The sequence below is a fragment of the Podarcis liolepis genome (assembly GCF_965112155.1).
Source record: "Podarcis liolepis genome assembly, chromosome: 15".
NCBI lineage: Eukaryota > Metazoa > Chordata > Lepidosauria > Squamata > Lacertidae > Podarcis > Podarcis liolepis.
This window is the reverse complement of record NC_139566.1, coordinates 14184154-14207946: the sequence shown is the minus strand read 5'-3', so window position 1 is coordinate 14207946 and position 23793 is coordinate 14184154. Positions and strand designations below refer to the sequence as shown.

The 23793-nt window shown below is 45.6% G+C and overlaps 1 protein-coding gene and 1 long non-coding RNA gene across 4 annotated transcripts; one reads left to right on the top strand and one right to left on the bottom strand.

Moving 5' to 3' along the window:
• The first annotated feature begins 184 nt into the window (after positions 1–184).
• On the top strand, positions 185–2345 carry LOC310694612. The gene is made up of 2 exons (XR_014519770.1): positions 185–1000; positions 2209–2345. It is a non-coding gene; the product is annotated as an uncharacterized lncRNA (long non-coding RNA).
• A 306-nt stretch (positions 2346–2651) lies between these two features.
• Positions 2652–21456, bottom strand: LOC310694598 (phospholipase A and acyltransferase 3-like). 3 transcript variants are annotated; one of them, XM_083477830.1, is made up of 5 exons: positions 21302–21456; positions 12804–12889; positions 7249–7351; positions 5699–5967; positions 2652–4558 (listed from the first exon to the last, which is right to left on the bottom strand). In XM_083477830.1, exons 2-5 carry the CDS (start codon positions 12858–12860, stop codon positions 4454–4456), a joined length of 534 nt encoding a protein of 177 aa, XP_083333956.1. In that variant the 5' UTR covers positions 12861–12889; positions 21302–21456; the 3' UTR covers positions 2652–4453. The 3 variants fall into 3 exon arrangements, with proteins under 3 accessions (XP_083333956.1, XP_083333955.1, XP_083333957.1); XM_083477829.1 differs by lacking the exon at positions 21302–21456 and adding an exon at positions 16273–16963; XM_083477831.1 differs by lacking the exons at positions 12804–12889; positions 21302–21456 and adding an exon at positions 11942–12319.
• Positions 21457–23793: the final 2337 nt, after the last annotated feature.

Below are 23793 nucleotides of genomic sequence, written 5' to 3'. Positions count from 1 at the left end.
CAGTTCCCGGGATTTGGTGTGTGTGTGTATATCGATGTATCACAAGTTGTGCTGCTGTTTAAAAATCAAACCATCAGTAATTTTTAAAAGGATGCAGACCTTGGCATAGTCACAAAGTAACATATTTTTCGGAGAAAATACTTTTGAAATACTGGCTACATGCACACTATACATTTAAAGCACACACACACACACACACACACACACACACACACACACACACACGAATACTGGCCAGTGTAATGTGCGCTGGGCTAAACACCAGTTGTGGGCAGCTCATGGGAGTCAGAATAAATGGTGATGTGTACATAGCCTACATCTGTGAATGCTGGCATAAATAAGGCCTTGAAGACCCCCTCTCCAACTCCCACAAAAGGCAGGCACCTTGACTATACTGTTTTAGATGCCTGCTGAAAACTTGTTTGTTTCATCAAGCGTATCTGTAGACACATGATTTAGGTACATTTATTTTAAATGTTTTAATAACGGAGGGGTGCGAGGGTGGATTTACACACACACACACACACACACACACACACACACACAGCTTGTTCTCTATATAGCTGAAAACGTGCACAGCATGGAGATGTCTGTGTGTGTTGTGTTTTGAGCAAGCGGTTAATAAATTTCCTAAATAAATAATCCATCAGTCCAGCCCGTTTTATATTCATGGAATTATTTTACTGATCTCACTTATAAAACATTAGAACAGCTGGTACAAAACGTACCGTAAAAAATGAGCAGAGTCACAACATCACTGTTGTTAGTGTAGCAACGGGAAAGCTTGCTGCCCTGTTATAGATTGCAACATGCGTTTTAAAAATCACTTTTTTGTTGTTATTCATTTTGAAGATTTAGACTCTCGCCTCTAATCAACGGGTGCCCAAGGTGGCTTTACAGGTTGCAACAATACAAACGCCAAAACACTCCCATCCCCAACCCTTTGTCCTCTGGGTGATGGATGGCTCCGTTCTGTAGTCCCAGAACAACTGGCAGAAAAGTTAATGCCTCCCTGCATCTGCTCCTTCTCTGGACCAGTGGAGGAGGCCACACTGACCTCTCCTTGGATGTGCTTTTTGGGAGGCATTCCTTCTGCTCTGCAGTCCATCATCCTCTCTTGCAGGGACAGGCAACTTGTGGTGGTGGCTGGTACCCACTGGGATTGGTGGGGTGGAAGGCAGGGAACCCAACAGTAAGGCGGCACCAGAGCCAAATGCAGACGGAGCCAACGAATTCTACTTTTGTCCCCATCTTCCTCCTCCCTGCTGAGTTCGACAAGGGGCAACACTAAGAAGGAGGAGTTGGGCAACTTTCTGGATTGGTCGTCAGGAAGAAGGCAGACAGGTGAGGGCTGGATGAGGGCAGGCTGGGGCTGGGGGGCAGTGCCTCATGTGCCCAAATGGAGCAGACTCCACTGCCAAGAGAGTCCTATGTGACTCTCAGCTGAATTTCATGTAGCTGGAGGAGTCCCAAGGGAGAGGAAGAGGCAGGGAAATGGAAGGAGAGTAGACAAGCCCTCTGCAAGTGACTGATTCAGACCACTGGGAGAAGTAATTTCTCTCCCAGGCAGCCAGCTTGGATATGTCCATTTTTGGTTGCTGGCTTCAGCTCCACCCTCTGCCAGTATGTGGCCCCTGACAGGTTATCCCTAAGGAAATGCAGCCCTTGGCAGAGAAAAAAGGTTGCCCCCACCCCAATTGTGATTTTACTAACATATTATCATTAGCTACACAATAAAACTGACTGATAGCAGCTCCTGGAAGATTCCCTAAAAAATATGTTAGGCAGGCCACTTTCAATGGGCATCAGAAACTGCATGTTATAAGGAGAGATAAAGAGACATAGCATAGGGCAGGGGTGGCCAGCTTCCAAGAGACTACGATCTACTCACAGAGTTAAAACTGGCAGTGATCTACCCCCTTTTGGGGGTTCACGTAAAAGTTGCTGAGCTTCTTTAGGGAAGAGGAAAACGACATTGAGCTTTTTTTAGGAAGGAAAGCCCTGTTTTTGGTGGTTCAGGTCATTTTAGGGGTGCAGGGCAAAGATGTTGAGCTTGTTGAGCTTTTTTTAGGGGAGCCAAAGTTTTTTAGCTTCTTTGTGGGGAGCAGTGATCTACTGGTGATCTACTACAGACATCCAGTGATCTACTGGTAGATCACGATCTACCTGTTGGACATGCCTGGCATAGGGTAAGGATTTCAGCCAAAGTAGTGGCTTGAGGAGGGGGGAAATCATCAAGCTGGCCACCACATCCATCTTACAGCTATAAGGTCTTCATTTTTGCAGGGATGTTGCCAGGGCAGTTTCTATGTCTGAGATGCTAGAGAAGCAAACACACACACACACACACACACACACACACACACACACACACACACAAAATAGTGTTGGGCTCAGACCCTGAGCACCTCACCTTTCAGTTATTTTTTAAAGTCAAGTTTCTAGTCCTTATGACTGTGAATATATCCTTTGAAAGTGTGTGTGCTTGGAAGCTGGAGTGGGTGCTGAATAAGATGCCCAGAGCCTTGAAGTAGGCCTTTGGGGCCCTGAATTAGGCTCCTTATCCTTTCCCACTGCCAGCAAATCCAGCACAGATAGCACAAATCACTAAAAAAAAGTACGGAACAAATTAGTCAGGCACCCTCATTAAATTGTTTTATATGCCTATCGATAACAAATTTTATTTCAGCAAGCCTACCCAGACATATATCTCACCTATGTTTGTTTGAACAACCTTACTGATTTCCTCAGAATTTTAATCATAATTATTTTATGTATATTAGTTTTTTTAAAGGTAGCTTTGTGGATTTTAGCTGTGGTCTATCTAGAAGTTTATTACATATAGCACTTAGAGAGCTCTTGCCTTATCCAATTTATGAATCTTTCAAAATAAATAAACTAAAATGCAGAATAAGAACAAAATATGCAAATACATGCTATGCTCTGTATAGGCAGGGTTGTGTCCAATACTGTATTAGTCAGAACAAAATCAAGACTAATGGACATGACCAACTTAGGTCCATTCATTTCCATGAGTCTAAGTAAAATTTGGATACAATCCACGTGTGCTGTTTAGAACCTACACCTTACTACACCCCAATCTAAATCCAGAGCGCTTTATTGTGCAGTGGTATACAGAAATTCAGCCCAAAAGGGAGTGTTAAACAAAAGAAATGAGTGCTGAAAATCACCTCTACCACTGCCAGTTTAAGCTATGCTCTCCTCGTGGTTCATGTTTAGCTACATTTCTGCTACAGGCCTAAGCTACCAACTAAAAACTCCTCTGTTTAGACTTCCAGTCTGCTGCGGAGGGAATGGCGGCGTGCTTTGTGTCGTCAGAGTAAAGGACTACACGGTTCGGGCTGCTAGGGCTCCGGGGGGAAACGCCAGGGCTAGGTGACTCCCCGAAAAAACCCCACGGGTAAGTGGGGACTCTAGGGGTCCAGCAGAGCGAGAGAACTCGCTTCCCCCTGACCACCCCGTCACTGTTTGCAGGGGGAGAAGGGAAGAGGCTTTGCCCTTCCCAAACTGGTACCAATCCCTGGCACTGCCCATTGAACAGCAGGAGCAGGACACAGCCTGTGGAGGCTCATGCCCCAAAGGAAGAGCCCCCAGCCATCTTTTGGGGAAGGGCCGTTGAAGCTCAGTGGTAGAGCAACTGCTTGGCATGTAGAAAGTCTCAGGTTCAATCCCAGGCATCTCCAGGTAGGCCTGGAAATGTATCCAGGAGGGATGTCGGGGAATTCCAACAAAAACGGAAGGCAGAAGCAGAAATTGCCGGTGTTTGCTTATTCGTTCCATGTCCGGAACGAAAATCAGTATGATTGGCATTTGCTGTTGCATTCAGTCTGCAATCAATACCCAATGGATCACACTGTTTCCCTCCATTTGGATTGTGTTTCCTTTGCACTGAAATGAAGAGAGTGGAATAACGTAATGACAACGTAACTTACACAATTAATTACGTAAATGATGCAAATTATGTGGTTTTGCCACGGCAGACGGCACGAATGACGTTGTTTGGGGCAGAGGGCGAACTGCAGCAGAACAGAGACAGCACTGCAGTTGACAAATACAGGAAGGGATGCCCTCCTACATCCCTAGTTTCCAGTCCGAAACCCTGGAGAGGTGCAGCCCATCTGCATGGGTAGTGCTGACCTAGATGGACCAATGGTCTCTAAAGGCAGCATCCGACATTCCAATTTTCCACTCCAGGGAGGCCGAGAAGAATTGCTTTAGACTTGGGACTCAGAGAGAAGCAAGCCACTCTCAGCAAGGAGTTAAGAAACGGGAGTGGGCGTCCAAGGCTGTGGCCCAAAATGGGAGCAAGTATTTTGCTTGCTTGCTTGTTTGTTTGTTTCCCCAAAGAGGTAATTGTTCAAAGAACACGAAACCTGAAAAAGAAAAAAACCAAGGGAGCACGGAAATCTCAGAGTCTCTGTTATTGGTTCTGTTATTGGTTCTGTTGTTTCTTCCTCTTGACCACGGCAGCACCAAAGAGTCCCAGGGCGGCCAAACCCAGCCCTGCGATGCTAACCCCCACCAGGGCGTCTCGGACCTGCAGGATCAAAGGGGGAGCCAAGTCAGCAAAGACCACCAGAAGGATGTTAAGTATGAATGTTTAATTGCACACTGAAATGGAAAGTGCCTGTATGTATATTGCAGAAAGGGTTTAACATTGGAAATTTCCATTGAAGCTCTCTCTGAGCTCTGACTGAGTTTAGAAGAACTGTTGTTGTTCTCTGCTAGCTGAAACACAAGTGTTTAATCTTAGAGCGTGTGATTAATTTATTCAATTGCAAATCTCCATCTAGAAGGGAGTTGCCCGTTAGTCCTTCTCTGGATGCCACAGAGAACAAAACAGTGTGTAAAGGGGCCTCTCAAGGAGTTGCATAGCTTTAGGCTGGATGCAGGCTGTGGGAGAGACAGAGCATTGATTTGTGCTCTGATAGTAACTGTGTTCTATATACAGTTACAGATAGGTAGCCGTGTTGGTCTGCCATGGTCAAAATAAAAAAATTCCTTCCAGTAGCACCTTAAAGACCAACTAAGTTAGTTCTTGGTATGAGCTTTCGTGTGCATGCACACTTCTTCTTTATTGTGTTATATATATTTAAGAAGAAGAACCTATGCTTGGATAATCATATGCTTTATGGAATTAACTGCATGTATCATTGGTGTTTTTGTACCTGTTTTGAATAAGTTCTGGTTAGTAAAGCTTTGAATAATACTTATGGGTCTGGACAATTTTTATTCCAAAACGATCTGGTTTTTATGCATCCAGTGGCTTCATGCTGCACAATATAAGAGCCCTGCTACTATAGGATCAGGCCAAAGGCCAAGCATCCTGTTTCACACAGGATGCTATCCTTTGGAAGCTATCTAAGTTGGTGACTATCACTCCAGCTCGTGGGAGCCAATTCCATAGTTTAATTATGTGCTGTGTGAAGAATAACTTCCTTTTGTATGCCCCAAATATTCAAAAATTCCATTGGGTGCCCCCGAGTTCTAGCATTATGAGCTTGCTTGCTTTCTCCTCCTCCCTCCCCTTCCTATTTCCTTGTGTGCCGTGTCTTTTTTTGAAGACAGTGAGCAGGGAGGGAGGGGCCATCTTAGATCTGCTTTTTCTTTTTTTTTGGAAGCCACTCTGAGAGCAGGGCGCAAATGCCATTGAGTAAATAAACAATAAGAATAGTACCTGATCACTCCTGGGCACACCATAGCGCAGCTCAGTGACGAAGTGTTCGCAGTTTTCGCTGGTGACTTTGTACTGTAGCTCTTGGCCCACCATCTCCTCAGCCCGCTGAACAATCTTGGTCCTGGGCAGCGGCGGGAACTTTGTGTCGTGCTTGTTATTCACCCGGTAGCGGTGCTTCCCTGCCACCTCCCGTAGCAGCTCCTTCTTCACCAGCGCCTTGTCAGTTAGGGTGGACATGATGCTCGCGCAGCCTGCTCCTGCATATTCAGCTGGGGGGGGGGGGGAGAGGCCATGATGGGGGAAAGCTGGCTACAAAAACCTTTTACCCATGTCCCTTCAATGCTCATATATTTAAAGCACACAGATTCCTTCCCCCCAAAGAATCCTGGGAACTGTAGTTAACGCTTCAGAGAGCCCTTAACAGATGAATTCTGAGGGGCAAGCCATGTGCTTCCAAAGCGCATTCAGTGTGCTTTAAGACATATGGTGTAGATGTATCCCTTGGGCCACTGCAAAATTGAGATGCCTGCAAATGGAGCTCTGTACCACACCCATTAGGGTTTCACGGGCATTTTCTCTCCCCTTCGATTATTTTCAAATGGAATACAGTGGTACCTCGGGTTACATACGCTTCAGGTTACAGATGTTTCAGGTTACAGACTCCGCTAACCCAGAAATAGTACCTCGGGTTAAGAACTTTGCTTCAGGATGAGAACAGAAATTGCACGGTGGCGGCATGGCAGCAGCAGGAGGCCCCATTAGCTGAAGTGGTGCTTCAGGTTAAGAACAGACCTCCGGAACAAATTAAGTACGTAACCAGAGGTATCACTGTATGTGATTTGTTGACGGAGAATGTTCAGGTGGTAGTGGGGACACAGAAAAAGTTTTTGGTGCAGCACCAATTTCAACCAGGCAGAGGGCCTCCTCGGTAGAGGCACCCACCCTGTGGAACGCCCTCCCATCAGATGCCAAGTAAATAAACAACTACCTGACTTTTAGAAGACATCTAAAGGCAACCCTGTTTAGGGAAGTTTTTAATGTTTGATGTTTTATTGCATTTTTAATATTCTGTTGGAAGCCGCCCAGAGTGGCTGGGGAAACCCAGCCAGATGGGCAGGGTATAAATAAATTATTATTATTATTATTATTATTATTATTATTATTATTATTATTATTATTATTATTATTACTATTACTATTACTATTATTTATTTATCAACCTACCCTGTAATAAAATAAAATACTGAAAACCTTCCCCTAGGCCTATGGAGGCTAGGGTTGTTATCGTTCTTGCTGGCCCCTGATTTAATGCCTTTAACTGCAGCTTGACTAGCAAAGATGAGCAAGGTGCTCTCCACGCTGTGAAAAGCTCCATACCTGTAGCATTTTCACAGAACTGTAGAGTTGGAAGGGACCCCCAAGGGTCATCTATTCCAAAAACCCCTGTAACGCAGGAAGCAAGCTGAATTTAAGATGCACAGGGGAAGATCACCTCCTCCACCCACCGCACCGCCCAGTCACTTGGCCATCTTAATCTTACGATTCCTTACAGGGTGGAGCCAGGTGAATCACAAAGCCGTTCCCCACGTAGATGGCCCAGTGCTGGTATCCAAAGCGGAATATTTCAATCAAGTCCCCAAGCTCCAAGTCATCCTGTAAGAAGAGCAGACAAGGGGGAAAGTGTTAGTCAGCCACACTCAGCAGCAACACGTATGGAAACGGGAAGAAAGAAAATAGGAAACAGGGGCACTGCCGGAGGCAGCCTTAATTGAAGTCTGGACGATCTGGACTGGAGTGAAAATGAAAGAGAAGGGTGTATCAGGAGTGATTTGGGTTGGAAATTAGTTGGCTTGCTTTCTGTGACATGTAAATCATAAATTTGTACCTATACCATGTGGGGTGGGTCCATTAGAGTGAATTGCACAGAGTTCCACCAACCTTAGTCTGCCCTTGGCCAGGACCACCACCACTGCCTACCAGTTTCCCCCGTCACTTCAGTGCTGCCCTTGCAGAACTCACTTGGGAGGATGAGGACGGGGCAACATTAGAATTAGCTGGGTCTGCGCGTTATTGGTTCTGGCTAGGGCTGGGCGATATATCGAGATATCATCCAAAACCAGTTTGAAGTCCATATTGTGATACTGGTTTCATAATTTTTGACATGGCAATACATCACAAATCATTATGTGTGTGTGCTACACAAAAATTATGACACCAGGAAAACCATGAAACCACCCAATGCATCCACACGGCTCCATCCTTATTTCAGACATTATGATACATCGGTGTATGGTGATGTTTAGCGGGTGATATATCACAATGCTGAAAACCAGATACAGTGGTACCTCTGGGTGCGAACGGAATCCATTCCGGAGGCCCATTCGCAACATGAAAAAAGCGCATCCTGAAGTGCCACGATTTGGCACTTGTGCACATGTGCGAGCGGTGAAACCCAGAAGTAACCCTTTCCGGTACTTCCAGGTCGCCGTGGGACATAACCTGAAAAAACATAACTTGAAGCAAACGTAACATGAGGTATGACTGTATCGCCCAGCCCTGGCTCTGGCTCCACCTGTCCCCAGCCACGTCTCCTGCTAGCCTCTTTGCCTGCTACCTTACTGCTCTCCACGGACACCAGCCACTGCTGCTCTAGGTATTACCTACAAATGCACACCTTAGGCAAACTTGTTCCTATGGGCTCCCGTGCTCCAAATCGTTCAAATGCCTAGCAACGTCCCTGCTAGGGAAGTTTGAAAAAAAATGCACACAGAACCCACAAACAAAGCAAAAGTCAGAGCCAGCGAGTCATGGGAAAGCTCAGAGCACCGCAGGGGCATTCCAGAGCAGTCACAAACGCAGCCCTATGAAAAAGGGCACAGACTGTTTCTGGGTCTGATGGAGGCCAGCTGGAATCCCATTGTTTCTGCTGCCGTTCTAATTCTATCATCCCATTGTAAGCAATTCTTTGGTGTGTGTGTTGTTGTTTTTTTAAAAAACTGTTTTTATCTGTATTGTGTTTATGCCTGCATTATTCTAACGTCTTCGCATTGTGCGCACCTCTGAGCACTCCTGTTGGGGCTTTTGGCAGGGTATGTAATAATAATATGCAAGCATTGATGTCTGAGGACAGAAATATAGAATATTTATTTCAGTTCCCAATTCTGCTTAGGAGCGCTCAGTGGAAAGTATGTTCCATTTATTTTGGAGGAAGCTCAATAAATGTAGCACAGTTAAGTTGCTCCATCAGTTTCTGGAGGCTATTTTTCAACCTTTCAAATCATTGATTATTTCCCAGCCTATCCATAGGAGGGCATTATTGGAATGCACTAGATTTATCTTAGATGCAGGCAACATTTTTTACATGCTTCTGCAATCAATTGTAGATTGGATACAAGCTCATTCATTTCCTGCTGATGTTTTTTTAAGGTTTTTTGGGGGGGTTAACTTTCTGCACAGCTGCCTTCTTTCATTTGAAAATTTGTACAGCTTTGTTTGCAACAGTCTACGGTTCGTATACAACAAATTATCTATCTATCTATCTATTTCTGACAGTTACACCTTGATACAAGTTATGCACGTGCACACGAACACATTATGTTCTTAATTCTGGCTTTCACTTTTCAGCCCTTATGATTTCAGTAAATACTTGAAAGCACGTGAGTCCTGAAATATCAGAAGCCACAAGGTTGGCTTAATAAGACTTTCATTAATTCATAGAATTGTAGAGCTGGAAGGGACCCCAACAGTCATCTAGTCCAACCCCCTGCAATGCGGGAATCTCAACTAAAGCATTCATGACCGATGGCCATCCAACCTCTGATTGAAAACCTCCAAGGAAGGAGAGTCCACAACCTTCTGAGGGAGTCCGTTCTGCTGTCAAACAGCTCTTATCAACAGAAATTCAGTAGGGGCCTATGTATAGCTGCTTGTTCCATAACTAAGAAGAGTATAACTGTGGTAAATAAGCAAAGGTACATGCATATATATTTTTTTAAAATGCATGGGCTCTTTCCAACTACTCAGAACAGACCCATTGAAATAAATGGAGCTAAGTAAATTGTGCCCATTAATTCCAATTCTGAGTAGAACTAATAATGGATACAGACCCTCCAAGTGTCCCTATTTTCTAGAGACGTCCCTTGTTTAGAGAAGCCGTCCCAGTTTCTGATTTGACCACAGAATGTCCCGCTTTTCCTTAGAATGTCCCCGAGCTGTCTGAAGGCAATCCTGTATAGGGAAGTTTGTTTAATGTTTTAGTATGCTTTTATATATGTTGGAAGCTGCCCAGAGTGCTTGGGCAACGCAATAAGATGTATGGGGTATAAATAGTAAAATTATCATTATGGAATGGGACGTCCCTATTTTAATCCGAGAAATGTTGGAGGGTACTGTATGTTGGATACAACCCCATTCTGCGCTGTATGAGATTCAGAATTTGGGTTCCTTCGGTACAACACTTTGAAACCACACACAGAGTCCCGGCTATTGTCCTAATTCCACAAATATTCAGTAAACAAAGGGCTGAAAACTTTATTAGAACCCAGGCAGGGCTTCTCCTGAATCCTGCAGGGATGCAAGTCACTATCAGTCAGAGTAAAAAAGTAAAACTGAAAGTGCTTTTCCCCTAAGAGGCTCCTTTCTAGATTCCTATACTCAGCAAGGGAACATCAACAAATTTCGTCCACAAAGGATGCTACCTGCACTATTAAAAGATCCAATCTACAAAGCTAATCTCCTGTGTAGTGACCATAGTCCACTCTGCTAACCTGATGCCTTCCAGATGTTTTTGACTACGACTCCCATCATCATTTGTGTCCAATTCTAACCTTACTCAGGAGTCCTACTCTAGTCCTACTGAGAGCCAGAGTGGAGCAGTGGTTAGAGTGTCCGACTAGAACCTGGAAGACCAGGGTTCAAATCCCCACTTGGCTATGACACTCACTGGGTGACCCTGGGCCAGTCAGTGCCTCTCTTAGGCTAACCTACTTCACAGGGTTCCTGCGGGGATTAAATGAGGATGTCACCTTGAGCTCCTCAGAAAAAAGTGGAATATAAATGCATAAATAAATAAATAAATAAATAAGAGCAGACCCACTGAAATTAATGTACATAACTAATTTAGGTCTACTCTGCTAGGACTGCCATTGGCTACTAAGTCCTGAAGAGCTACGCTGCACAGCTTCGGCTGCAAGGTCCCAAAAAGGAAAGAGAAACTAACCTTTCACAGGTTAGTCAGAGGCCACAGAGACAGGCACACACCAATGCAAACATTACGACAGGGTCAAAGTATTTTACTCCCAGAACTGGGGGGAGGCAAGCCAGGCCTTTGGGGCTGGGTCAGAGCCTTCTTCTCCTCCTGGCCAGTGAAGGAATGCCTGCATGCACCATGTCCTTGGGCTGGTCGTAGGCAAGTTTAGGCTGGCTCCCCCTTGCGCACTGCACGATTCATTGCAGGGGGTTGGACTAGATGACCCTGGGGTTCCCCTTCCAACTCCATGATCCTATGATGTGCTGGGCCCGCAGGGAAGGAAGGAGGGCGGGTGTTCAGTGGACACACCAGAATCCGCAACCAGAGCCAGAGCACAGGCAGAACCAGTCTGGCAAGTGTCTTATTAAAAGCAGAGCAGACCTGTCAAAAAAGGGCATCTTCTGTGTATAAATCAGGGAAGATCTGTGACAATGGATTCATTGGGCCAGGAGAAGCAGCTAACAGGTATTGACAGGTACCTTGAGTCACAGGAGACAAGTCATGCTCTCAAATTTATGTTTGTGGTGCTTGAGTGATCTTTGGCTATGGGGCTGGGCAATTTCTAAAGTCTGTAAAAGTTGTCACACACCTTTGTTCTGGGTCCCCCCACCCCCTTGCAAGGTGGGTGGGGGGCTCTCATTACAACAGAAAATAAAGATTTTCCTTGATTTCCTCAACTGCTTCCTGCCTACGCTCATTTTTCTCGGACTTAAGGGATACTGGATCTCTCGATGGGGAGTTGGGCTGTAAAAGTGCAGCCCTCATGTTTTGTATAACACAGGGATGGCTTCCCACATTTCAAAGGTCATACACTTTATCAGTGGAAAAAGATGGGAGGAAGGGGTTTCTCTAAGCACCATTAAGTCCAGAACCCAAAATCGCCAAACTACACCACTGTTCTCTCCACAATCAGCCAAAGCAACAGATCACTTCTGCGCCACACTCTGTTACCTTAAAATAATGATCCAGTGCCCCCCCCAACACAGCTCACTTACCACATCAAATTCTGGCACCCTGCTGTGCATCGCCATGATCACTAGGACTGCCGCTTCCTCCTTGTCACCAGGGTAGGAGCTTTGCAAAAAAAAAACCCAGGAGCAAAGGGCTCGAAAGTTGACTAGAGCTAAAGCAGGAAGGATCCTGACTGCTGCCCGGGACCTAACAAACAGCTGGGAACAGGGACAGGAAACTCTGCCACTAGCGGAAAAACAGCAGACTCTGCCAAGTCAAAATAACTGTACAGTCCAGTAAGGGACTATCTCCAAATTCCTAATTGCTCACGGCAGATATTACCCATGATGACGACAGGATCCTTTTTTGAAAAGAGAAAGAAAAAATCAGCTGTGCCAGGCAGGGCAGGGCTGAGAAGCAGACAACAAACAGGACCCGCTCAACAGAAGGAGCAGGAGGAGCCTCAGGGGAGATTAAGCAGGAGTCTTTCCTGTTAACCTTTACACATCTGCTGAAACCTTTCATCCGCTGAAACTTAAGACGGTATTGCCAGTCTCACACTCAGCCAGTCCTACCTGAAAGAGTTGCTACAAGAATAAAAGTGAAGGAAGATCAATATATATGCCCTCCTGAGCTCCTTGGAGGAAAACCAGAAATCAAATAAATGTTTAAAATAAACCTATTCAGCGCCAGCTCCTTGTTTGAGGGGACTCTGGGCAAAGTGCCATCTTCTGGGAGGTCCTATTACATTGACAGGCCTCTTCAGGTCTGCCTGGGAATAATGGCAGCAGCGCTAATCCATCTTTATTTCCTACAATGCCCTGGGGTGCTCAGCGTAGTGTCACTCTTGGGTACAAAAAGGGGAGCTCAGGGTGCTGTGAAATAAGTAAGCTCAGTGTGCCTTACCAGATTGGGAGACGGCGGCCTGGAAAATTTATGGTTGCTCTTCCTTTTGACATCCATGTTTCCATGTGCAACAGCTAAGGCAGTCCCTGTGAAATCAAATCCGACAAGTTACTTTTTAATGCTCCTGATCTGCTTTTTGGAGCTTTTTGGAGAAGATAGATTCACTTTGATTTCTAAGTAGGCCCTCAAACCTACCTAAGGTTTGGTAGGTTTCTTAAAGGGCAGGGTATATAGGGTTTCCATTGCTGCAGTTGCGGCACTGGATTCCCTGAGGTTTAATGGGGAGAGGGGATTTTTAGCTTCAACCATGGGAGGGATTATGGTGCTGGAGGAGACTCTTGAGAGTCCCATGGATTGCAAGAAGATCAAACCTCTCCATTCTGAAGGAAATCAGCCACTGGAAGGACAGATCCTGAAGCTGAGGCTCCAATACTTTGGCCACCTCATGAGAAGAGAAGACTCCCTGGAAAAGACCCTGATGTTGGGAAAGATGGAGGGCACAAGGAGAAGGGGACGACAGAGGACAAGATGGTTGGATAGTGTTCTCGAAGCTACCAGCATGAGTCTGACCAAACTGCGGGAGGCAGTGGAAGACAGGAGTGCCAGCGTTTTTAATATTTTTATGTTTGTTTTTTCTTTTGTTTGCAAAAAATTGGAAACTTTAATAAATATCTTTTTTTTTAAAAAAAAAAAAAGAGTGCCGGCGTGCTCTGGTCCATGGGGTCACGAAGAGTCGGACACGACTAAACGACTAAACAACAACATGGGAGGGATTCTCATTTTTTCATTTACTTCTCAGTAAACATGTGTCCTGGTAGGACTGTGGCAATTCCGCAGTCTGATCTTTTGTATTCTTTTTTGGGAGCAGGTTTCCCAAGGCTGAACTATGGGCGGGGCTTTACTCTCAAGTCAGTATGCATAGAATTTCAGCTTTAATATTTCAGTGTTGATTTAGAATAAGAATAACTTTTATTTAGTTGCTTTTTAAAAAAAAAGAATTGTAAAATGGCAAACTAAAAGGAGACTTTTTAATTTAAAAAAACCTACAGCTATATGCTACTTCAGTGTGGGAAAATCTGAGCATTTTCTTCAAATTTCAAAGGTGCGACAAGGAACAGTCGCTGCCAATGTTAGGTTCTGAGAGCGATGAATCTTTCCCAGAAATCCTGTTCAGTTTTCTTTCTTTTTTATTTCAGACAAGTTGACATCAGGAGGGAGCAGGAGCACAGAGGTGTGAATTAAAGTGTGAGGGAAGGCAGCACAAGGTGGAAGAAAGCAAGCAGAGTCAAAAAGGGAAAATGAAAAAGAGACGGAAAGGCAATAGCAACAGGTGAAAGGAAGCAGGAGGTTAGAAAAAGAGTAGAAATGTTTGAGAAGGTAAAGAGAATGTGCCGGAAGAAGGGGCGGCAGGGAAGAGGCAACAGGTAGACAGACAGCTGGTGACAGTGTGATAGGAATTTTATGGTCTTAGATATATGGTAACGTTCATAACCACACGTACATAGATCAGCACAGGAAAGCCAACCTGGAACCATTTTGGTTCCTAAACTGACCAAATCCTTTCTCTGCAAGGTTAAACTGGAAAAGCCTCCCCATTGTCTCTTTCCTCTGCAAGGTTAAACTGGAAAAGCCTCCCCATTGTCTCTTTCCTCTGCAAGGTTAAACTGGAAAAGCCTCCCCATTGTCTCTTTCCTCACAAATCCTGTCTCAAGGATATGTCTGTTTGAATAAGGTGTGAGCCTGTGACCTGGCCCAGGAAATAAGTATTTTACCACTACAAAAGAATGGCCAGGCTCCCCAGGAAATCCAATCAAGTAATCTGCTAGACAGGAGATAAACAACAACAGGAGAAAAACATTTAAATTTCTGTGATGTAGGTGGGATGTATCTGAGGGGTGGTCTTAGGTTACACCCCTTCTGTGATGTATGCATAATGTTTCTGGGGGTGGTCTGGATGGGAATTTCAAAAGTCTTTATAAGCCCTTGCACAGCAATTTTGGGGGTCCTCTTCCTCTCCTGTGTGTGAGGGGAGTACCCTGTTGCAACAGATCAATAAAGATCAAGCTTACTAGCTGCTTTGCTTCTCAATATTCTCTGGTTGGCCTCTGTTATTTTCTCCTACCAATAGGGAACCTATGTAAGGACTCTATATGGGCTCTTGGATACCCCATAAGGGAAAAGGGCATATTTTTATTTACAACAACAGAAAGGATTGTGAAAGAAGGCAACACACATGGAAGTGACAGGAGATGAATGGCTGAGGAGGCATAAAGAAGGCAGAAGATGAGAGAGGAACACAAAAGCAAAATAGGGTGGGGGACAAAAAGTGCAGGAAGGCAGGGAAAGAAAAAGGCAGCAGCAGCAGGTAACAGAGAAAGAAAGGAAATGATAGGACTTTTGGATGTAACAAAATGCATTCACAAATAGGAATGATGACTTGCTGTCTTGCACAACCACAAGCTTCACTGAGGAGAAAACCACTGGAAATCAAAGCGAGGACATAGCTACGAAAAGGGTTCAAATGTTTAACCAACAATACATGAAATACTGGTTCACTTGTATGGGGGGGACAGGACGGACAGTATGTCAACACCTCAATGTGTGATATGCAGTTGAAGGGACAGGATACCCAAATCCTGTCTGAAATCACCCCAGGCTTCAATAATCACACCAGGCCTCAAAACTATCCCAAACTCCTTTTGTCTTCTAAAAATCCAAAACAGCTTTTCTCTGCTTGTCTCTGTTTTTCTCACAAGATGCTGTGCATAGGCAAAATGTTACTTTTAAAGGCTAATGAATAGGCTCTGTCATTGCCAAGAATACTCAGGCCTGAGAAACGAATCTTATCTCATTCGGTTGCAACATCTTGGACATGCTGAATCACGAGGGCTCCTCGACCCACCCCCTCGGCTTCTCATTCCCCCTTTCCTGGGAAGAGTCCCAATAGTCCCAAGACAGGAGCTTTCTGTTCATGCTCAGAGGAACTCATGGGGCAGGACTCTGGAAGGAGGAGAAAGGAGGAGGGAACTGAAAAGGGGTATATATGCTTGTGCACATGATTGTGAACTCATGCATGCTTTTGTGGACTATCACACTTGCTCCTTCTACCAGTTCATGGATGGTAGAAATAAAAAGCCTTTTCTCCGAAACTATTCCTTGAATGTCTGTTAAGACTCCCACTTCCCTTTCCCAGGCGCAATATTTTTCCCACCCGAGGGCAAAGCCTCATAAGGCTACACAGTGAAAATGTAAAAGTCCCAGGTTCTGGGGTTGGGAGTCCAACGTGGGTCTGGACGCACTGAATATGACTGCTCTAGAAAGGTTTCGTTTACCTTCGTTCTGACTTTTAGCATTTTAAAGCCTGCTTCGCAGCTGGGCTCGATTGCTAGAGCTACCTGTTTTATAAGCAACCTGCTCCCTGTGTCATTGCTAACTATGATCCAGACAGGTTGGTGTTGAGCCGCCCTACCTTTGAAGAAGGAGGTCTGGCGAGGTGGTTTTTTGCTTCTTCTCAACCCTACAACTCCTGTCCTGAACGTGCCAGGGGGGCCCCTGGCGGGCACCCCCACTTGGTCTCCTTTGGCTTGCATATGGGGTGCGTGGAGTAGGCCCCCTGGCTTTGCCACCAGGCTTTTAGACATTCTTGCCAGTTGCTTATCATAAGAACAAGGAGGTTGGGGGACACAACCCCCAAAGCCTTTGGGGATGGTCCCCCAGGGACGGTTGGCTTTCCCCATCGCATTATTTTCCGGATGTATCACTCGGCCCCTCTCTGATTCATCCCCACAGCACACTCTCTTCCATACTAGGTTCAGACCCTTCCGAGTGGAGGCAGCAGTTTCCTTATTCAGTGGGTATTCTTTCCGACTCAGCACTGAAGGTTCCTTCAGGACTTTTGTCATTCTCTCAGGTCCCGCTTTTGCTGAATTTTGGGTTGGAGGTGTCAGCAGAAGCACGCTGTTCTCACGGAGCAGAGGCTGGAGTGGGGCTGAGGTCATGGCTTCTGCAGTGCCCCTTTCTCGAGCCATCAGGGTCTTTGGCTTCTGGGTGGCCTTGTGGCAAGGGCCCCTGTCACAGATCCTCAAAAAAATTTCAGACATGTCACTGGTCTGATTGTTTTTTTTCCAGCACAGCTGGAGGTGCCCATTGAGGGCCTGAAGAATTATGACAGCCTGGTAACCACCGGCAACGGGCCTAGTAGTAGCAATAGTGACTCCATTTTGCCAGGGGCTCCTGATTGGACTGTTGTTGTTGTTGTTGTTTAACTTTTATTGATAAATGCAATACTTACAAACACAAACCAGAACACTAAACAAACTTATTATACATACACCTCTCAACTTAGATTACAAAAAAAGAAACAAACATACAAACTAAACATGCAGATATAAATTTTGACTTCCCTCCACCTATATGTGGCTTCCTTTGTTTCTTTTCTTCTTTTCACTGTGTTATCAATATTATTTTTTACTATCTCATCTTATACCCATTTCTTCCTAATTTTTTACTCTATAAGTTTCATTCATTACATATTGATATATTAATACCAGAACAATGTTTTTGGATGTATTCCTTCACGCAAGTCCACTCCTCTATCAGTTTTTGGTCTGATTGGCTTCTTAACACTGCTGTAAGTCTTGCTGATTCTATCAATCAATCAATCAATCAATCAATCATTCTTTATTACAGTCCAGAGACCCAACAAATCATTACAAATCAATACACAATTCATACAGCCTACCTCCAGGTTAATCAAGCATTTTGTTTAGAATATAGGGCTCATTTGTTCTTGCAACCACCGATAAAAACTTTGCCGCTGCTAACGTTCTAGCTTTTGTCCGGTCTTCCAGTAGGAACCTGACATAGTGAGCCTCTGATTTTCCTGGGAAAGGTACCAGCAAGGGTAGTATCAGTTCAGCCCTGGCCTGCTCATATTTTGCACAATGCAACAAAATATGATTTATGGAATCGATGTCTTGAGCATACGAGCAAAGTCTATTGGTCTGTCTCCCCCCCCCCAACTGTATTACCTGGGTTATGAAGGCACCCAAAAGGCTTTAAAGCAAAGATTATGGGACAATGCACACAGTGACTTGCTGATTCTATATATTCACAAAATCTTATTTGCCATTCTCTTATTGAGGGAGTTTTTTCCCCCTTCCAATTTTTTGCTATAATCATTCTGGCCGCAGTGGTTGCATATAAGAAAACATTTTTCCTAGCGGCAGGAATGTCAGTCGATATAATTCCCAAGAGGTATGCCTCTGGTTTCTTTTTACATTGTATTTTAAGCTTTTTTAAAAAAGTTCCTCTTGAATGTCACTCCAAAATTGTTTAATATACACACACTCCCGCCACACATGATATATGGTTCCTATCTCTGTTTTGCATCTCCATCACAAATTAGATTTTGATTTGAATTTGAGTCTCATCAGCTACCCTCACCTGGTTTAGCCGGCCAGTTGAAGCCATTTCCCAGGGGTGTGGCCGCTGTCGCATGGTGACAGCTTCAGGGAGCCACAGGTGAGAGATGAGTTCAGGATAAGGACCAAAGGTGGACAAACTACCCTAGAAGAAGTAAGATGTGTCTCCCGCCAGAGGTACTACCTCTTCCATAACACCCCGTAACGTCTTGTTCATTCATTCTAGTACATTTCGTATTCTGTTTTGTAATATATGTTTGAAGTGAGTGGACCCCCATTAATTTTGGGAGGGCCACATATTTATCTTTGCAGTTCCTGAACCACAAATTTACCTTGAAGATATATTTCTGGCAAAGGATTAGTGCTCTGATCTTTTATGCAGCTTTCAGGGTCAGGATGCTAAGCGTTCTTTCCAGGTCACATTTGAGATAAGCTGTTGTACCAGGATCAAAGGTGGTTCATGAGGAGTACATACGAAACTCATACCATGAGCCATAGAAATAATAATAATAATAATAATAATAATAATTATTATTATTATTATTATTATTATTATTATTATTATTATTATTATTTATTATTTATACCCCGCCCATCTGGCTGGGCCTCCCCAGCCACTCTGGGCGGCTTCCATAGAAACCAAAAATACAGTAAAATATCACACGTTAAAAACTTCCCTGAACAGGGCTGCCTTAAGATGACTTCTGAATGTCAGGTAGTTGTTTATCGCTTTGACATCTGCTGGAAGGGCGTTCCACAGGGCGGGCGCCACTACCGAGAAGGCCCTCTGCCTGGTTCCCTGTAGCTTTGCTTCTCGCAATGAGGGAACCGCCAGAAGGCCCTCGGCGCTGGACCTCAGTGTCCGGGCAGAATGATGGGGGTGGAGACGCTCCTTCAGGTATACTGGACCGAGGCCGTTTAGGGCTTTAAAGGTCAGCACCAACACTTTGAATTGTGCTCAGAAACGTATTGGGAGCCAATGTAGGTCTTTCAAGACTAGTGTTATATGGTCTCGGCGGCCGCCCCCAGTCACCAGTCTAGCTGCCGCATTCTGGATTAGTTGTAGTTTCCGAGTCACCTTCAAAGGTAGCCCCACGTAGAGTGCATTGCAGTAGTCCAAGCGGGAGATAACCAGAGCATGCACCACTCTGGCGAGACAGTCCGCAGGCAGATAGGGTCTCAGCCTACGTACCAGATGGAGCTGGTAAACAGCTGCCCTGGACACAGATTTGACCTGTGCCTCCATGGACAGCTGTGAGTCCAAAATGACTCCCAGGCTGCGCACCTGGTCCTTCAGGGGCACAGTTACCCCATTCAGGACCAGGGAATCCTCCACACCTGCCCGCCTCCTGTCCCCCCAAAACAGTACTTCTGTCTTGTCAGGATTCAACCTCAATCTGTTAGCCGCCATCCATCCTCCAACCGCCTCCAGACACTCACGCAGGACCTTCACCGCCTTCACTGGTTCTGATTTAAAAGAGAGGTAGAGCTGGGTATCATCCGCATACTGATGAACACCCAGCCCAAACCTCCTGATGATCTCTCCCAGCGGAAATAAGACATGTACAAAGTTCAGACTAGCACCCATCCTTACAAGCCAGAGGCAAAAGTGAGCGGAGCAGTGAATGTAAATGCTACCTTTGTGCAGTAACCTAATTTCTACACACCCTCTCTATCCAGCCAAGCAAGAGGCATAATCAGAGTTCAAGGACACATTTCAGCCACGTGGAAATATACAAGGCAGGCACAGAGCAGCATGTCTTTGCCCTATCCTATCCAAGAGCGTCTCAGGTAGTGCGTGTGTATGTGTGTACATACATCAGCTGAGCCAATCACACCACTCTCCTTGTCAAAGATGTGCCCAATGCTCACATGCATCTCACATAGCTAGCCCATCACGTTACTTGAGGGGAAAGTGTTTCCACATAAAATCATGAATCAGAGCCATAATCCTTCCTTTGAAAGGGGGTTGGGCTAGATGATCCCTGTGGTCCCTTTCAACTCTAATATTCTATGATTCTATAAAGTGAAAATGGGGAATCATAGAGCTGAAATAGGGAAGGGCCCTGGTGCAGGAGTAGAGCCTTGCATGCAGAAGGTCCCACATTCAACCTCCAAATTATCCAAGCAGGGCTAGAAATGTTCCCTATCTAAAATCCTGGAGAGCTGCTGCAGGTCAGTATAATGACTGGACTGAGCTGGATAGCCCAATGGCCTGACTCTACATAAGGCAGCTTTCCTAAGTTCCTAAATTATAAGAGGGATGCAATCCACACTTTGCAGGCCTCCCTGTAACATATATGGTTATTTCACTGTCTAGGACTCACCAAAAACACTTATCCTACTACCACCCTGCAGAAATGCGCTTTCCCATTTCTGCCCTCTACCACCTCACTTTTTTAAAAACTGGTGCTGAAACTTCGAACAGCAAATAAAGGAGGAAGGAACTTCATGCATTCCTGCTACGAGCATGTCAAGAGTGCTACTGTCTTGAGACAGACAACAAAACTGCGGGAGGCAGTGGAAGACAGAAGTGCCTGGCGTGCTCTGGTCCATGGGGTGACGAAGAGTCGGACACGACTAAACGACTAAACAACAACAACAAGGCAACAGTCCAGGTTTTTTTGCAGCACAAAGCATCCAAATTGACAGCCCTTCCTTATACTGTATATAAAATGCATAATCCAGAAGACAGTGGAGATCTTAATTGTGTGACTTCCCCATTAAGTAGAAAGGCAGGTCCTCAAAAAATAAGCACGTGCATTGCACGCAGCATCGATCCCCGACATCTCCAGAGATGGGAAATACTAGGTAGAAAGTCCCTGGGTAGCTACTACTACCAGCCTAAATTAGCAAAACTGAGCTAAACCAGAGATAGAGGAGATACGGCCCACCAGGCGGTGCTGGACTACAATTCCCATCCTCTCTGACCATTGGTCATGCAGGCTGGGGCTGATGGGAGTTGGAGTCCAACAGCCCCTCGACGGCTACAGAGTTCTCCAATCCTCAGCTAGAGGGGATCGGTGGTTTGATTCAGCACAGATCAGATTCTAGAAAGGGAGACGCAAAACAAACCTTTAGCCGGGCGGCAGTCCTGCAGCAGCTGAGAATATCCTGGGCCGAGAGAAGAGCAGAACCAGGAAGGCTGCAAATAACAAACAGTGACGTCATGCTAGCTCTGCCTCCTCCTTCTGTCATCTGGGGAAGAGCAAAAGGAGAGGGGGAAGCGGGGGATTAAGGCCTGGGGTTGCCGCCCCCTGCTGGAGGAAAGTTTGTCTGCAACATGTTAATTTCGTGGCTTAATTCAAGTTTAAAGGAGCCTCTCTCAACCTTGGGTTCCCAGGTGTTGGACTACCCTCCCATCATCCCTGATTGCTGCCTCAGCTGGCTATGGATGATGGGAGTGGTAGTCCAATGGCACATGGGAACCCAAGTAGGGTTGCCGTATTTCAAGGAGTGAAAATCCGGAGACGAAAGTTGGTGGTTGTTGAGCTATTCTTAAAGAAAATCGGCCAAAGCGACAGCGCCGAAAGTGCTTGTCATACGTCCGGATTTTCCCGGACACCGGTTGTGGTTCTACTGTTATGTTCGAGAAATTCCGGGTGAATGAAAACCCTAAGGTTGAGGAGTCATAGAATCAAAGTTGGAAGGGACCCTGAGGATCATTCTAGTCCAGGGGTCTGCAACCTTTAAGGCAAAAAGAGCCACTTGGACCAGTTTCCGAAGGGGAAAAAAACTGGGAGCCGCAAAACCACTGCGACATTTAAAACAAATATATCTCCGGAGCCGTGATCTGACAGCGGGCGGGAAGGTGACGTCGGGACGGTGCGTGACTAACGCATGCACCGCCCCCATGCGATGTCACAGCCAGTACAGCGCCCGCCACAGTGGGGAGTGTCGGGGCGCACAATGCACCTCCTCCCCTCGCTAGTATCCGCCCTGGAGCCGCAGCAAAGGTGTAAAAGAGCCACATGCGGCTCCGGAGCCGCGGGTTGCAGACCCCTGTTCTAGTCCAACCCTCTGCAATGCAGCTATCCCATCGAGGGATCAAACCTGAAACCCTGACATTATCAGCACTACGCTCTAACCAACTGAGAGGAAGGCTGCTCTATGCTGTATTTTGCGGGAGGGATTTGGGTGCATATACTTGAAATATAGATTTACACATTTATTTACTATTTATTAGTTATTTATAACAATATTTGTATACTGCTGTATCATTCACAGCAATAAAACCATAAAACTGCATAACAAAACCATAAAAAGTGTGGGGGGGGGGTGTTAATGGCATCAATTAACCATTGCAGAACGATGTGTTCTTAATTGCCTGCATAGGCCTGGTGGAATAAGAAAGGTTGTGTCGCCCTACCACAACAAATCCATTTTAAAAAAAAAAGACTTTTGTGGTTTGAAAAGTGACAAGGAAATGAACTGAGAAGTATTGTATGAACGAGATAATGGGAGATAATGGGAGACATGTAAACAGCCTCAAGCAAATCAGGATGAATGCACATTGCAGTATAACAGCCCCATAAACAAATCAGAATGAATGCCCAATGAAGATCATCCACAACACCCTGCAGACCTCCTTGTCAATGTGCATTCACCATAGTTTATGTTCATGGTGGTATCAGGGCACTTCCAGATGGCAGTAATGCAGGAACACTGCAGAAACATCACAAACTACTAATAAAGCAGAATGATGCATGGACAATCCGGCATAAACCCTGCCAGTGATGCACGATTATTGCACCAATGAAATGTTGCAGGGCACACCTGCAGAATCAATCACCAGCCTGGAAGGGTCCTTTGTCTAACTACCACGAGACGTTTGCACGAGCAAATCAGGAGGAAAGTTGGCGAAGATCCTAAGGCTCTTTGCCACTCCAGAAAGTAAGTGCTCCCCTTTGGGTGTGAACAGTGGTGTACTGGAGCCGCGATGAAGCATTGGAGGACCTTGGCCCCCAGTAAACGGTAAAGGGACCCCTGACCATTAGGTCCAGTCGCAGATGACTCTGGGATTGTGGCGCTCATCTTGCTTTATTGGCTGAGGAAGCCGGTGTACAGTTTCCGGGTCATGTGGCCAGCATGACTATGCCGCTTCTGGCGAACCAGAGCAGCACACAGAAATGTCATTTATCTTCCAGCTGGAGCAGTACCTATTTATCTACTTGCACTTTGACGTGCTTTCAAACTCCTAGGTGGGCAGGAGCAGGGACCGAGCAACAGGAGCTTACCCCGTCGCGGGGATTCGAACTGCCGACCTTCTGATCGGCAAGTCCTAGGCTCTGTGGTTTAACCCATAGCGCCACCCTGTACAACACCCAAATTTCACACCCCTCCACCTCCTGCGCCCCATTCTAAATGATAGTTGCAGCATCCCCAGCAATGCACCCGAGGCTCTGCACCCAGTACAACCAAACCGGTCACTCTCTCCTAACTCCAGCTCTTGATGAAGCAATGCCTTGTTGCTTCATTGTGCAAGGGCAATGATGTTCTCACCCGGGGCACTATTTGCCTTTCTTCTGCATGACACTTGGATCTTGGCAGCTGCCTTGGCTTCATAT